Source organism: Homarus americanus, unplaced genomic scaffold (genome assembly GCF_018991925.1).
Source record: "Homarus americanus isolate GMGI-L3 unplaced genomic scaffold, GMGI_Hamer_2.0 scaffold51859, whole genome shotgun sequence".
NCBI lineage: Eukaryota > Metazoa > Arthropoda > Malacostraca > Decapoda > Nephropidae > Homarus > Homarus americanus.
In genome coordinates, this window is record NW_024711292.1 from 12,075,603 (window position 1) to 12,088,730 (window position 13,128).

The window sequence follows — 13,128 nt, forward strand, 5'->3', positions numbered from 1 at the left end:
ATGGCTGTTGAGAGCACTGATCTAATGGAGTGAAGTGCTTCAGGTAGGAGAGCCTCCCATTCACTATCCGGAACATCTCGAGATTTGGCAGCTAAACATATGGTCTTCCAGATTATGCCATTGTACTGTTCTATTTGACTGTTTCCTGTTGGGTGGTAAGGTGTAGTTTTACTGGACGCCACTCCATGACAGTGAGATGAGTTTTTACTTCACGAGACATTAATGCACTTCCTCGATCAGAGTGGACAAAACTCACCATACCACAAAGCGAGAAGATGGTGTCCAGACATCTGATGACAGTTGAGGATGTCATGTCAGCACATGGAATAGCAAAGGGAAATCTGGAATATTCATCCACAGCAATGAAGAGATATGAGTTTCTCGTGCGTGATGGAAGAGGACCTTTGAAGTCAATGCTCAGTCTATCCATTGGTTGAGTAGCTTTGATAAGGGTATTTTCAGTAGGCCTGTGAAATGTTGGCTTGATTTCAGCACATACACGACAAGTTGAACAAACCTTTTTCACATCCTCCTTAGAAAATGGGAGGTTCTTTGTCCGGACAAAATGAAGCATTCTGACAACCCCCGGGTGGCAGAGCCCTTCATGGATGACAGTTAGGTTTGACGATGATATGGCTCCGCAGAATGCTCGGGTGAAAGTGTCAGGAGCAACGTTGTCTCTACCTGGCCGATACCAAATGGAATAGCTAAAACAAGTGAGTTCAAGCCGCATCCCTTGTGTCTTGTCATTCTTCACTTTAGTCCTCCTACGACTGTCCAGCATAAATGCAACTAATCGCTGGTCGGTAACAATGGTGAAGTGCCGTCCCAACAAGAGGTGAGACCACTTTCTCACTGCTTCAAATATTGCAGTCACCTCTTTCTCAACAGGAGGATAGTGAATCTCACTGCCAGATAACATCCGAGACATGAAGTCTGCTGGCCGACCAGCTTGATCCAAAGTACCTGTAGCACACACGGCCACATCTGACGCATCACACTCCACAACAAATGGGATGGCATGGTCAATGCTATTTAGGGCAGCTTCCCCAAGCAGTTTCTTCAAGTCATCAAAAGCTGTGAGCGCTTCATGATCCAGAGGAAAAGATTTAGCCTTGTAGAGAGGCCGTGCCTTGTCTGAAAACTCCGGGATCCATTTAGCGTAATAAGCAAACATACCAAGAACACGTTGAAGAGCCGATCGGTTTGTAGGTGGTGGAAGTTCTTGCAGTGGTTTTAGCCTTTCAGGATCTGGTTTGACTTGACCATTTCCAAGTTGATAACCCAGAAGATTGATTGATGTTGCTGATATTGTAGATTTGGATGTATTGAATGTCAGCTTCCTTTCCTCAGCAACAGCAAATTTTTCTCAAGATTTGCGTCATGTTCTTTCTGATCCTGACCACCTATGATAATATTGTCAAGGTAGGGAAATGTGTCACATAGATTCTCCGCCTCCACGAACTTGTCTATGGCTCTTTGATAAACGGCAACACCATTAGTGACACCAAATGGTACACGTGTGAATTGATACAGTCTGCCATTTGCTTCAAATGCTGTAAAGGGTTTATCAGACTCGCTTATGCGTAGTTGATGGTATGCGCTCTTTAGATCAAATGTTGAGAACACGTGGTACTTAGCAAGAGTGTTGACCATGGTTTCAACGTTTGGCAATGGATATGCGTCGAGATTGGTGTAAATGTTCACCGTAGAAGAGTAGTCGATGCACATTCGTTTTTGTGACAGCCTGAATCATCTCTTGCAATCACCACCTGTGCATGCCAAGGTGATGTACTTGATTCTATGATGCTTTCAGACAGTAAGCTTTGTATTTCTTTGGTAATGAACTTTTGGTCATCAGGGCTAAACTTCCTAGATTTGGTGGCTATCGGATTTGCATCTCCTCGCATGTTTGCAAATAACAGTGGTTCTGACATACCTGCTGATGCCAGGCTTGTTACCAATGTTGGAAATCTTGAGCTCAGGTCTGGGTCCTCCATACTCTATGGTAACTGAGGAGTGTTGTTTTGGTAAATCTATGCCGAGAATAACATCACCATAAAGATTCTCCCTGACGCCCAGACGTGTGTTTGGATAATGACTGTCATTCATATAGAGATCCACCGTACATTCACCTATCACAGAAGCCGTTGAAGAAGACATTGTCAGGGTTATACTTTGGGAAACGGGTTTGATGTGAAGCTTAAGCCGATGGGCCACTCTCTTGTCAAGTAAACTCTCAGAACTTGCCGAATCAATAAGGCCGGAGATTCTTCTTCCATTTACCTTTAAGTTTGTATCAGAGCAATTCAGGCAATGTGGAACAGCAGCTGAGATGGCACAAACAGTAGATGAAATTGATGACATGACCTGTTTCTTACCCTTAGTCTGACAGTCTTTTGCCCAGTGCCCTCTTTTTCCACATGAAGAGCAATCACTATCTTTATCTGGACATCTCGCCCATAAATGAAGACTGCCACCACAAAACCAACATCGTTTCTTAGTGGTCATTGTAATCGCTCATAGGAGCGATTTTGGTTTTTGCAGGACAATAAGACCCTTGTCGTTGACGCGATGAGTATAATTCGGTCAAAACCTGTTGAATACAATTCACATATAACAACTGCTGGCACATCAGGACACAGTTTGAATAATATGACCAATATGCAGTACCTAATTACACTTATTAAAGTTATTTAGAGTTGTCAGAGGATTCAACAGTTCACAATCACACTCACATTTTGGGGTCTAGGGTTAGACCAACGAGAACAAATATATTGTCCTGCAGGAAGATGTTGGCTGACGAGAATCAAGATGTTGCTTTTACAGTAGTAGGCGATAGACTGTCCCTCAGGCAGTCACACAGCTGCTACCAGCTCTATCTCGCTTAGTAAACTATTCTGAGTTGTAAACAGTTTCTTCACTTATCATATGACTGTCGCGCACAATTGTGCGTCGCGATAACAGTCATACTAGCAAGTGTTGAGTCCTCAACTGGACGAATATCTTGTTGATTAATGTACGGTGACTTAACAGTTTCCTCCACACATCCTGAAGCTGCTGCAATGACAGGGCCTAGTGGCTGGAAGCCTTCCGAAGTACGCTGTGCAAGATCCAAGGCTCTAGCTTGATCAAAGGCTTGAGAGAGTGTGAGAGCCTGATTTTCCAATAGATGTTGACGTATATTTGCAGAAGACACTCCGTTGATGAAGGCATCCCGTACTAATTTTCTTTGGCTGTGACAGCTTTTAGAGTACAATCATTGCTAAGTCTGTGCAAGTTGCGAAGAAATTTGTGCAGTGTTTCGGAAGGAAGCTGACATCTTGTGGCGAGCTGGTGTCTGGCGAATATCTCATTTTTCTTTTTCACATACAGTCAACCCTCACTTTACGCGGTTAATATAACCCACAGGGTACCGCGGAAAGTGAGAAACGCGTAAAGTGAACAACATAACATATGGGATTAATTGAAATAGAGACCGGGCCGACCCCCAAACTCCACTTTTTGACGACACACAACTATGTTGTAGTAAAAATTTTATCTTAACTTTATGACGGTATGCACAAACAAGTAATATAGAAGAGGTTAGGTTAGGAAAAATAAAGGTTAAGTTAGGAAAAATAAAGGTTAGGTTAGGAAAACTAAAAGTTAGGTTGAACACTTACGTTAGTAGAAGAGATGGGTCGGCGTACGGGGATGGAGGCTGGTTCCGAGGCAGAGGGCAGGCTACTGGCCCTCAGGTGAGCCACCATCACTGTCATCCACACTTGTCAGGGCCTCCCTGACAAATCCATCAAAGTCATCTTCACTGTCTCTACCTCTGTCACTATCACTGGCTGTGGTGGGTTGCGGGCGAAGAACTCTGTTATGCTTTGCTGACGGCTGGTGTTTATGTTGTCGTGATAAACCTTGAAGTAGGGCTCCATAGTCTGCAACAGCTGGGTAGTGGAGATTTCATACCTGTTTGCGTCATGGTCGTCGGAAAGGAGGAGCTTGATTTTCTCGACACATTCGATGGCACCCCTAACATTACTATGGGATAAGCAGAGTTCTTCTTGGGATGACGCACCACCTGCCTCTTCACTGACGTCATCATCATCTACCATCTCGTCGGTAGTCACATTAGGATCCCTTATCACCTCCAGGATGTCGTCGTTGGTGGTCTCGGAGAAGCCTGCAGCTGTAACACTGCGCAGCTTCTCTGGCAAGGTCCACTGCTACTGCAACAGTCTGAACCTCACCAGTCACAGATTGACTCTGCCTTATGCCCGGAATGCCTTGCAACACATGTCTCCATGCGTGACGAACAGTTGCTACAGACAGCTGATCCCATACCTCCACCAAGAAGTCCACAGCTTTCTTGATGTTAAATATTCTCCAGAATTGTTTGAAAAGTATTTTTTGCTCTGCCAACTGTTGATCCTCGTCTTCTTCGCTGTTGCTATCGGTGGTGGTGTCACTCAGGTTACGCAACTCTTCCTTGGTGTTGGTGTAGTCGTTCAGGAGCTGGAATTTTTTTGTTGAGAATGCAGCTTTTACATTACAGATTAACTCTTGGTCCATGGGCTGTAATATAGACGTAGTGTTGGGAGGAAGGAAGACCACTTTTACGTTGGGGTGACGATCTAACAGTAGGGGCGAGTGTCCTGGTGCGTTGTCCAGCAGCAACAAAATCTTGAATGGCACATTCTGTTGCTCACAGAATTTCTTTACATCGGGAACAAACAGTCATCAAACCAGGAGAGGGACACTGTAGAGAACATCCACGCCTTACGTGCGGTCAGCCAGTGGATATTTAGCTTGGTCATGTCCATGCTCTTGTAGGCGTGCGGCTTTCGGGCTGTGTGGATCACCGATAACTTGAGCTTACAGGTACCGGAGGCATTGGTGGTAAACAGGACAGTGATGCGCTCCTTCTGCATCTTCCGGCCCCGAATCTTGCTGGCATTCTTCACAACGAAGGTCTTGGAAGGTAGCTTTTTCCAAAAAAGACCAGATTCGTCCATGTTAAACACCTGGTCGTCGGTGTACTGTCCTTCCTCCATAATCTCACGTAAAAACGGAGGAAATTCCCTAGCCGCAGCACGGTCAGCACTAGCCTCTTCACCACCAATGTTTATATTGGTCATCTTGTTCTGCATCTTAAACCTCTGTAACCACCCAGAGGAAGCATTAAAGGGTTTGGGCTCTGTAATTCCCATCTTTCGTGACACTGCAGCATACAGTTCACGTGCGTACTCCTTAACAGAGCGCGTGTCGACTGCCATGTTCCGTCGCGCCTGACGCACCAAGTAGCTCACAAGTAATTTTTCTGTCTTGAGAAGCACCTGGTTGTGAAAATACTTGATCATAGAAGCACCTGTAGACTTTGTGATCTTCATGTGCTCCTTTATCTTGGCTGCATCCTTCTTTATCGTCCGGATCGTAGATTCGTTCACACCATGCTGGCACGCCAAATCAACCTGTCTTGTTCCTTGCTCTAACTCTTGGATGATCTTGTACTTCCACCTCGTAGCTTAAGGAACATCGTGTCTTCTTGGGCTTAGGGCGGCTGGGTCCAGGCAAGGAAAGGTTTCTCTCTGGGGGCGGTGGTCCGGCGGAAGCCATTTTACAGAACAATGGATGCACGATTACATGGTGTGGCCTGGAGGGATGAAACTGCCGCGGCTAGGTCAAGCGTCGTCTTTCCTCCCTCCCTCCCTCCCCCGGGTGGACACGTCATATTACTTTAAACCAATTACAGCTAGCAGTGGAGGGAGGTAGGGATGCATGGCCAATCACAGTCCGATACGTCATATGACGTCAGTGATAACGCAACAGAGACATGCACTGCGCAACCTTACCGTGCGGCTTGGCCAGGCGGAGGAGGGAGGAGGCGGGAGCAGGCAGGTGGGGCGAATCTAATAATAGTGTCGAGCCGGACACTTTCCGCACCGCGGAATGTGAGCATCCTGGGTTCCGGCAGGGTACCGCGTAAACGTGGAAACGCGGAATGTGGGACCGCGTAAAGTGAGGGTTGACTGTATTTTAGTAAATATCAAGAAGGTTGTACTATTCAATAATTTTAAAAGTCTTATATTAAAATTTTTAGTCATTTTAACAATTATTTAACATAATTGAATACAGGGAAACTAGTTTTTAGCGTGCCAAACAGCCTGTCAACACACCAAGCAGGCATCAGTCTCTGTGTCTTTTCAGTGGAGGTAGCATCTTGCTTCAGACTCTCTTCAACATAAATGCTTTTTTTCTGTGTTTTCAGTCAAATTATTGGTCATTTTGAAATTTATTTTACATATTGATGATATATAGCGCAGTGCAGTGTTGATTTAAAGAAAATATTCTTCATTTACAGCAATTAAACTTAAAATATCACGTGTTGAAATTGTTTTTGAATCCAGCATGGGTCCCAAGAGATCAAGAAAAGCGATTTCAATTCAGGTGAAACAGGAAATAATTAGAAAACATGAAGAAGGCATAAGAACAAATGTGCTTAGCAAAGAATATGGCATGTCAGCATCAACTGTGTCGACAATTCTTGCACAGAAAGACAAATTCAAGGAAGTGAAAGTGAGAGACAAATCTACCAGAGTGTTCAAAGGTAGATCCCTAATAGCAGAAACAGAGAGGTTACTTCTCATTTGGATTAGGGAAAAACAGATGAAAGGTGATTCAGTTTCTACTGAATTTATTTGTGAAAGAGCCAGGGAAATATACGAACATTTAAAGGTAGATCAACCTGGTTCTTCAGGCACAGACTTTGAAGATTTTAGGGCCAGCAAGGGTTGGTTCGAAAAATTTAAGAAAAGAAGTGATATATTTAGTGTTGTTAGGCATGGTGAGGCTGCCAGTGCTGATAAGGAAGGGGCAGCAAAGTTTTTAGTGGAATTTAAAGAACTGGTGGATACAGAAAATTATCTTCCACAGCAAGTGTTCAATGTGGACGAAACTGGGCTGTTCTGGAAAAAGATGCCCAAGAGAACATTCATCACCAGAGATGAAGCCTCTTTACCTGGGCAGAAACCCATGAAAGACTGTCTCACTCTATTGCTCGGTGCCAATGCTTCAGGGGATTTCCAACTGAAGCCTAAGCTTGTCTACCACTCAGAGAACCCCAGGGTGTTCAAGCAACAAAAAGTGGTAAGAGGACAGCTTGGAGTTTATTGGAAGTCCAACCGTAAGGCATGGGTAACAAGACAGCTCTTTAATGAATGGGCTGTTGATGTGTTTTGCCCTTCTGTGAAGAGCTACCTAACCACCAATAAACTCCCTTTAAAGGCTCTTCTCCTTATGGATAATGCCCCTGGTCATGACCCTCAACTTGCCAGAACTTTGGAGTCTCAATTTGACTTTGTCAAAGTGTTGTTTTTGCCTCCCAACACTACATCAATCATACAGCTAATGGACCAGAATGTGATCAGCAACTTTAAGAAGCTGTACATGAAGAAAATGTTCAGGAGGTGTCATCAGGCAACTTCCACTGATCCTGAACTAACACTGGCACAGTTCTGGAAGACACAGTTTAACATCGTGGAGGCTGTAAAATTGATTGTGTCCTCATGGCAAGAAGTCTCCACTAGAACCCTCAATTCTTCATGGAAAGCACTGTGGCCATCAGTAGTCCATGATTTTGAGGGATTTCAGGATGAAACAGAGTTGGACCAGGAGATTGTGTCCACTGGTCAGTCAATGGGCCTTGAAGTGGAGGAGGATGATGTAGAAGAGCTTGTGATGTCTCCTGAACAGGAACTTACTCCAGATGACTTGCAGCAACTGGATGAGATGTTACAGGCTGACAGTGGTGAGGAGGAAACAGAAAGTGATGACCATATGTCAACTTCAGAGTTGAAAGATATTGTTCACCACTGGGAGAAGTTCAGGAAACTGGCTTCAAGGCACCCAGATGTGGAAAAGTCTGAATTAGCTTTGTGTAATGTTGAGGACAAAGTGCTCTCCTTCTTTAAAAATCAGCTAATGATGAGGAGGAGAAATGCCCCACAAAGAAAAATTGATAATTTCTTCTCTAAAAGGCAGCGGGAGAAAGATGCTACCCCTCAGCCTTCCACTTCAAAAATTAGAGAGGATTTTCCTGCTGGAGAATCTGTCAGTCCAGAGGTTCCTGACATTTTTATGGAAGGTGACTCGCCTTCCAAGAAGCAGTAAAGTGCTTCTCCTCCACCCCCACTTCCTTCTCTTCTCCCTTCTTCACCTCCACCTCCCACTTCAAATTCACATCAGCATCATCATCCAGGAGCCTTCTACATACACACCTCAAAGTAAGTGTACTTTACTACCTTTTTTGTTGACTTTGGGCAATTTTCGGTGAGCTGGAACCAATTACCCTGTACAGTCATCCCTTGGTTATAGCGCACTTGGTTATCGCGATTTTCGTTATCACGCCTCCATCAAAATCTGCACACCTGCTGTTATAGCTCATTTTTCAGGCCGAGAATTTGGTTATCACACATTTGCCTCCAGGTGTAATGTTACCCCCTTGCTTCACCTTCATCTATTGAGGATAAAATCTTTCACCTAAAAATTGACAATAACACTTTTGCTGTAATCAGACATATCTAGTTGCCTCAACAATTGCAACTGGGGTTGCAATTTCAAATTCTGTGTCATTAATAAGGAATAACGAAGTCTCGGGTCCACTCTAAGATTGAGAGAAAACGGAGGACTCCGGCATCCTGAAGCGTGAGAAAACGGACTCCAATGACGGGACTCAAATAAAGAAAGCATAGCTACATGTTTTGTGGACTACAGTATTGAGCTTACCCTTTTCTTCACTTTGTAATAAACCTAGCCATGCCTATGTGTGTTTCTGACACTTACCATAACATTATACAGGGTGTCCCATAAGTTTCCATACATATGGTTTTTAACATTGGATTGGTCGGCGTGGTCCTGTGGAGTGGCCTCCCAGATCCCCAGACCTTACCCCACTTGATTTTTACCTTTGGGGGCATTTGAAGGCCATGGTGTATCAGGAAAAGATACAAAACATAAATCATCTCAAGCAACGTATCACCAACGCCATTACAAGCATAACTCCAGCTGTGCTTGAACGTGTTCTTCAGCAGTGGAGGACACGCATTGAAGAGTGTTTTCAACAGAATGGTAGTCATGTAGATTATATTATATTAATAAAAATGGATTTTCATATAAAAAGGTTTATTTTTTCTATGTATGGAAATTTATGGGACACCCTGTATATATCTTTAGGCCGAGAATTTAGTTATCACACAGTTGCCTCCAGGTGTATTGTTACCCCCTTGCTTCACCTACATCTATTGAGGATAAAATCTTTCACCTACAAATTAACAATAACACATTTGATGGATGAAAATGGATGGAGGTAACAAAACTTGAAAGCAGTTGTACAAACACAAGCACTCATGCATGCCACTCATGCCTTGCGTCTCCGTGCGCATGGCTTATTTTTTTTTGTATAATACATATCTGGATTTAGTTATTATTTATATAAAAATGTAATTTTTATATTTTTTATTCTATTTTCGTCGTAAATATGAAGAAAATAATGGCGTGAATTGAATTTGGTCCTAAATTAACTAGGGTCTTAAATATGAATCGACGTTAGTAGAACCGTCATTGTTTGAGGCTTTCCTGTACTTTATTAATAGAGCACGGACTTGAGGGTAGACTCATATTTTTGATAAATTTGTTTCTGATTATTTGTGAGAGAATGTTTTGTGTGTGTGTGTGTGTGTGTGTGTCTACACACACACACACACACACACACATTTACAATGCTACAGGCAAAAGAAATAATTTGTCCTAAGGGCAAACACATAAAGGGAATATACTGTACATTTCTTTGTACACAAGTAAAAATACTGTATTGTACTCCTCATTATCCGAGGGTATTAGGGACCAAGGTCTCAGGTATACTGTAGTACCAGTAAATGTGAGGAATAAATAAAAATTATACTAATAAATAAAATATATAAAAAATACTGCATTAAAAGTTGGCAATTGTTTCACTACATACAGGAGACTGGAGCAGCTGAGATCTCCAACAATATTCCTTCCTCCTATAATCTGGAGGCTAACTACCATGCACATACAAAATGTTTATTCCCTTTATGCTTTTGACTTTATGATAATCTTTTCTTCTTTTTTTTTTACACATTCTGTATTAACGATTGTGCATGCATGTAATAGAGTAAAAAATTAAATAAAAATACATACACTGCATCTATCGAAAATTACAAGTTGAAAAAGCAATAATGCAGCTCACAGCTTGGCTTAGTAGGGGAGCTTGAGATCCCAGCCCTGCACCTCCCTCACTGCCACTTCCCTCTGCCAACCTCACAATTGGCACATTTAATCCCACAGATGTAAGAAATGTTTATTCCCTTCAGGTTTTTTACATTAATTACGTATATCTACTCGTATATACAAGTTGAAAACTAACAATAACACACCTTCACCTGGTAGGGCGATGTAGCTACACATTCATATCACACTCATACACAACTATGCTCTTCATATTTCTTATTTTATGCCAATATATTTTTCAATATAGAGTACAGTAGAGTTGCAGAAATGTGTTTCTATGCCCCCTGTGGTAACCCTGCCTCCAAACAGCGCCATTGGAGTAGTAGTACAGTAAAGCCTCGATTAACCGACCCTCGATTAACCGACTTTCGGATTAACCGTCAATCTCGAACTCCTAATTTATTTATTTATTTATTTATTTATTTTTTACAGTGATTAGCCCACCCAGGCACAGGTTACTGACCCACATCGGGGCCTGGGGGGGCGATAATAATGATAATAATAATAATAATACAGTTGGGTCTTCATTTACGCGGTCAATTGAACCCGTAGAGTACCGCGTAAAACGAGAAACGTGTAAATGAAATAACAGAACATATGGGATTAATTGAAATAGAGACTGGGCCGACCCCCAAACTCCACTTTTTCCGACACAATACGTACCTTGTAGTCAAAATAACATCTTAATTTTATGATGGTATGCACACACAATTAATAATTAAGAGAAATATCAATAATATTAGGTTTTTTAACACTTACGTCAGTAGAAAAGATGGCTGGGCACACGGGGATGGGAGGTTGGTTCCGAGGCACAGGGCAGATTATTGGCCCTCACCTGTATCACTTGTATCAATTGTATCACTATCCACCACAGAGGCTTGTAAGGCCTCTTTGTCAAACCCCTGAAAGTCCATATCCTCACTATCACTATCACTGACTTGGGCCGGCTGTGGTGGGTGGCGGGTGAAGAATTCGGTAATGTTTTGATGACTGGGCGACCCTGCCCGCACCCCTTCCCGCGTAAATGACCAAATTTACTGTGTAATTAAAGCATTTCAATTCTGGCAAGGCACCGCGTAAATGACCAAACGCGTAAACAAAAACCGCGTAAATCCAGACTCAACTGTAATAGTAATAAAGAACCATAAAGAAATGCAAAAATGAAAAAAAAATAATCAAGAGTGAGAAACAATGTACCTGTATGTATGTTGTGTTGTCAATAGTAAGAGAAACAATTGAGGCCCTGCAATTGTGTGTAAATGGTATTTAGGAATGCATCCCTTGCGATAACTGGGACAGGTAACTGATAACTGGTAAATATTTTCTCATCATTGTAAAAAACACCAGCATATGTATGGTAAACTTCAGTTGGTCTTGCATGTTATTTATTTGTAGTGGTTCAAATATTGTGTCCCATATATGTGATCTTAGATTGCCAACAATGTCTTTCACATTTTGTACCAACACCAGAGCATTGCTAAAAATAAAATTAATGTTGGTTTAGACATCTCTGATGTAAGAATTGTACTGATAGGTTGCACTTTACATGTGGATTGATGTAGATGTTCCTAGTAGTTATGAGTCAGGGGAAACTGTATACCATGAGAAAATGTGAAAAAGTAAAAACTAAGCTTAACCCCTTCAGTTTGATGACACCACTTTTAATACTGTGTTTGGCTAACTCAAGACAATTTTAATCACCTCAGAGGGAACCCTGTGCACAAAAGATTAAAATTTAATATATTTAGTGGAAACTTATTATATCATGAGCCCATTTTGCTCTCTGCAGCTTAGATTTTAATCAATCCTTCACTGAAATATTAATATTTGTCTCACCAGATGGAGTCTTCAAATCGTAGGACAACCACAACAGAAGATTACCATCCTCTCCCACCAGGCTCTGAGGCCCACTGGGAGGTGGTAGAGAGAATCCTCTTCATTTATGCCAAGCTTAACCCTGGACAGTCTTATGTACAAGGAATGAATGAGATTATTGGCCCTATTTACTACACTTTGGCTAATGATCCAAATGTGGCTTTCAGAGGTAAGAAAGATGGAAAAAATCATAACGTATAATTATTTCACTTCCTTACACAGGTAAACCTCTATTTGTGAGAGGGTTAGATTCCTGAAAACTCATCGCAGGTCGAAATGTAATCAAACAGGTCCATTATAACATGGGGTTCAATGGGATAGGTTCCTGGCCAGTTGAACACCAATATGTATCACTGAAAAATAAAATCCTAGACTACTACTAACACTACAACACAATTAAACAACACACACCATATCATTAAGAAGTCATCATCACATGTTCACTTCAATGTTAAGGGGACTTTTAAGGAGGAGTGTAGACATCAACCTGAGTCCCACACAGACTTTGGGGAGACATTATCAAAGTTACACTGCTCACTTCACAGACACAAAAACATGATAATAATGATGGGAACTCAATTCTTATATGAGAAAAAGTAATTAATGTTGCGATGGAGGTGTGGTAGAAGATTAGTGGGTCTCATATTACCAACCTAACCTGATCAATGTCAGGTCACCCAATGTTAGGGTGGGGGATAAGTGGGTCTCATGACCTGAAAATGTTTTGAATAAAGAAGAAAGTTAAGTAGCAAATTTATTTATGGCTAGCAAAAATTTAATAAAGTTTTTTCACAACATTTGCTTTATTTCTGTTAGAGAATTGAATTTGGTTCCTGATATTATTTTTACCTGAGATATATATACAGTACAGTAAGTCCCCATTAAACATTAATCCTTTGAACAAATCCACACTATAATGAAAGCAAGTTTTTATAACCCATTTACCAATTAGCA

The 13,128-nt window shown here is 41.9% G+C and overlaps 1 protein-coding gene across 1 annotated transcript in view; it reads left to right on the forward strand.

Annotated features, from left to right (window-relative positions):
* The window catches only part of LOC121879381 (TBC1 domain family member 13-like), a 57,664-nt gene that overhangs the window by 7,116 nt on the left and 37,420 nt on the right, over window positions 1-13,128 (forward strand). Inside the window, 1 exon segment of the mRNA XM_042386028.1 lies at window positions 12,139-12,343. Within this exon segment, the coding sequence (XP_042241962.1) occupies window positions 12,139-12,343 (205 nt within the window).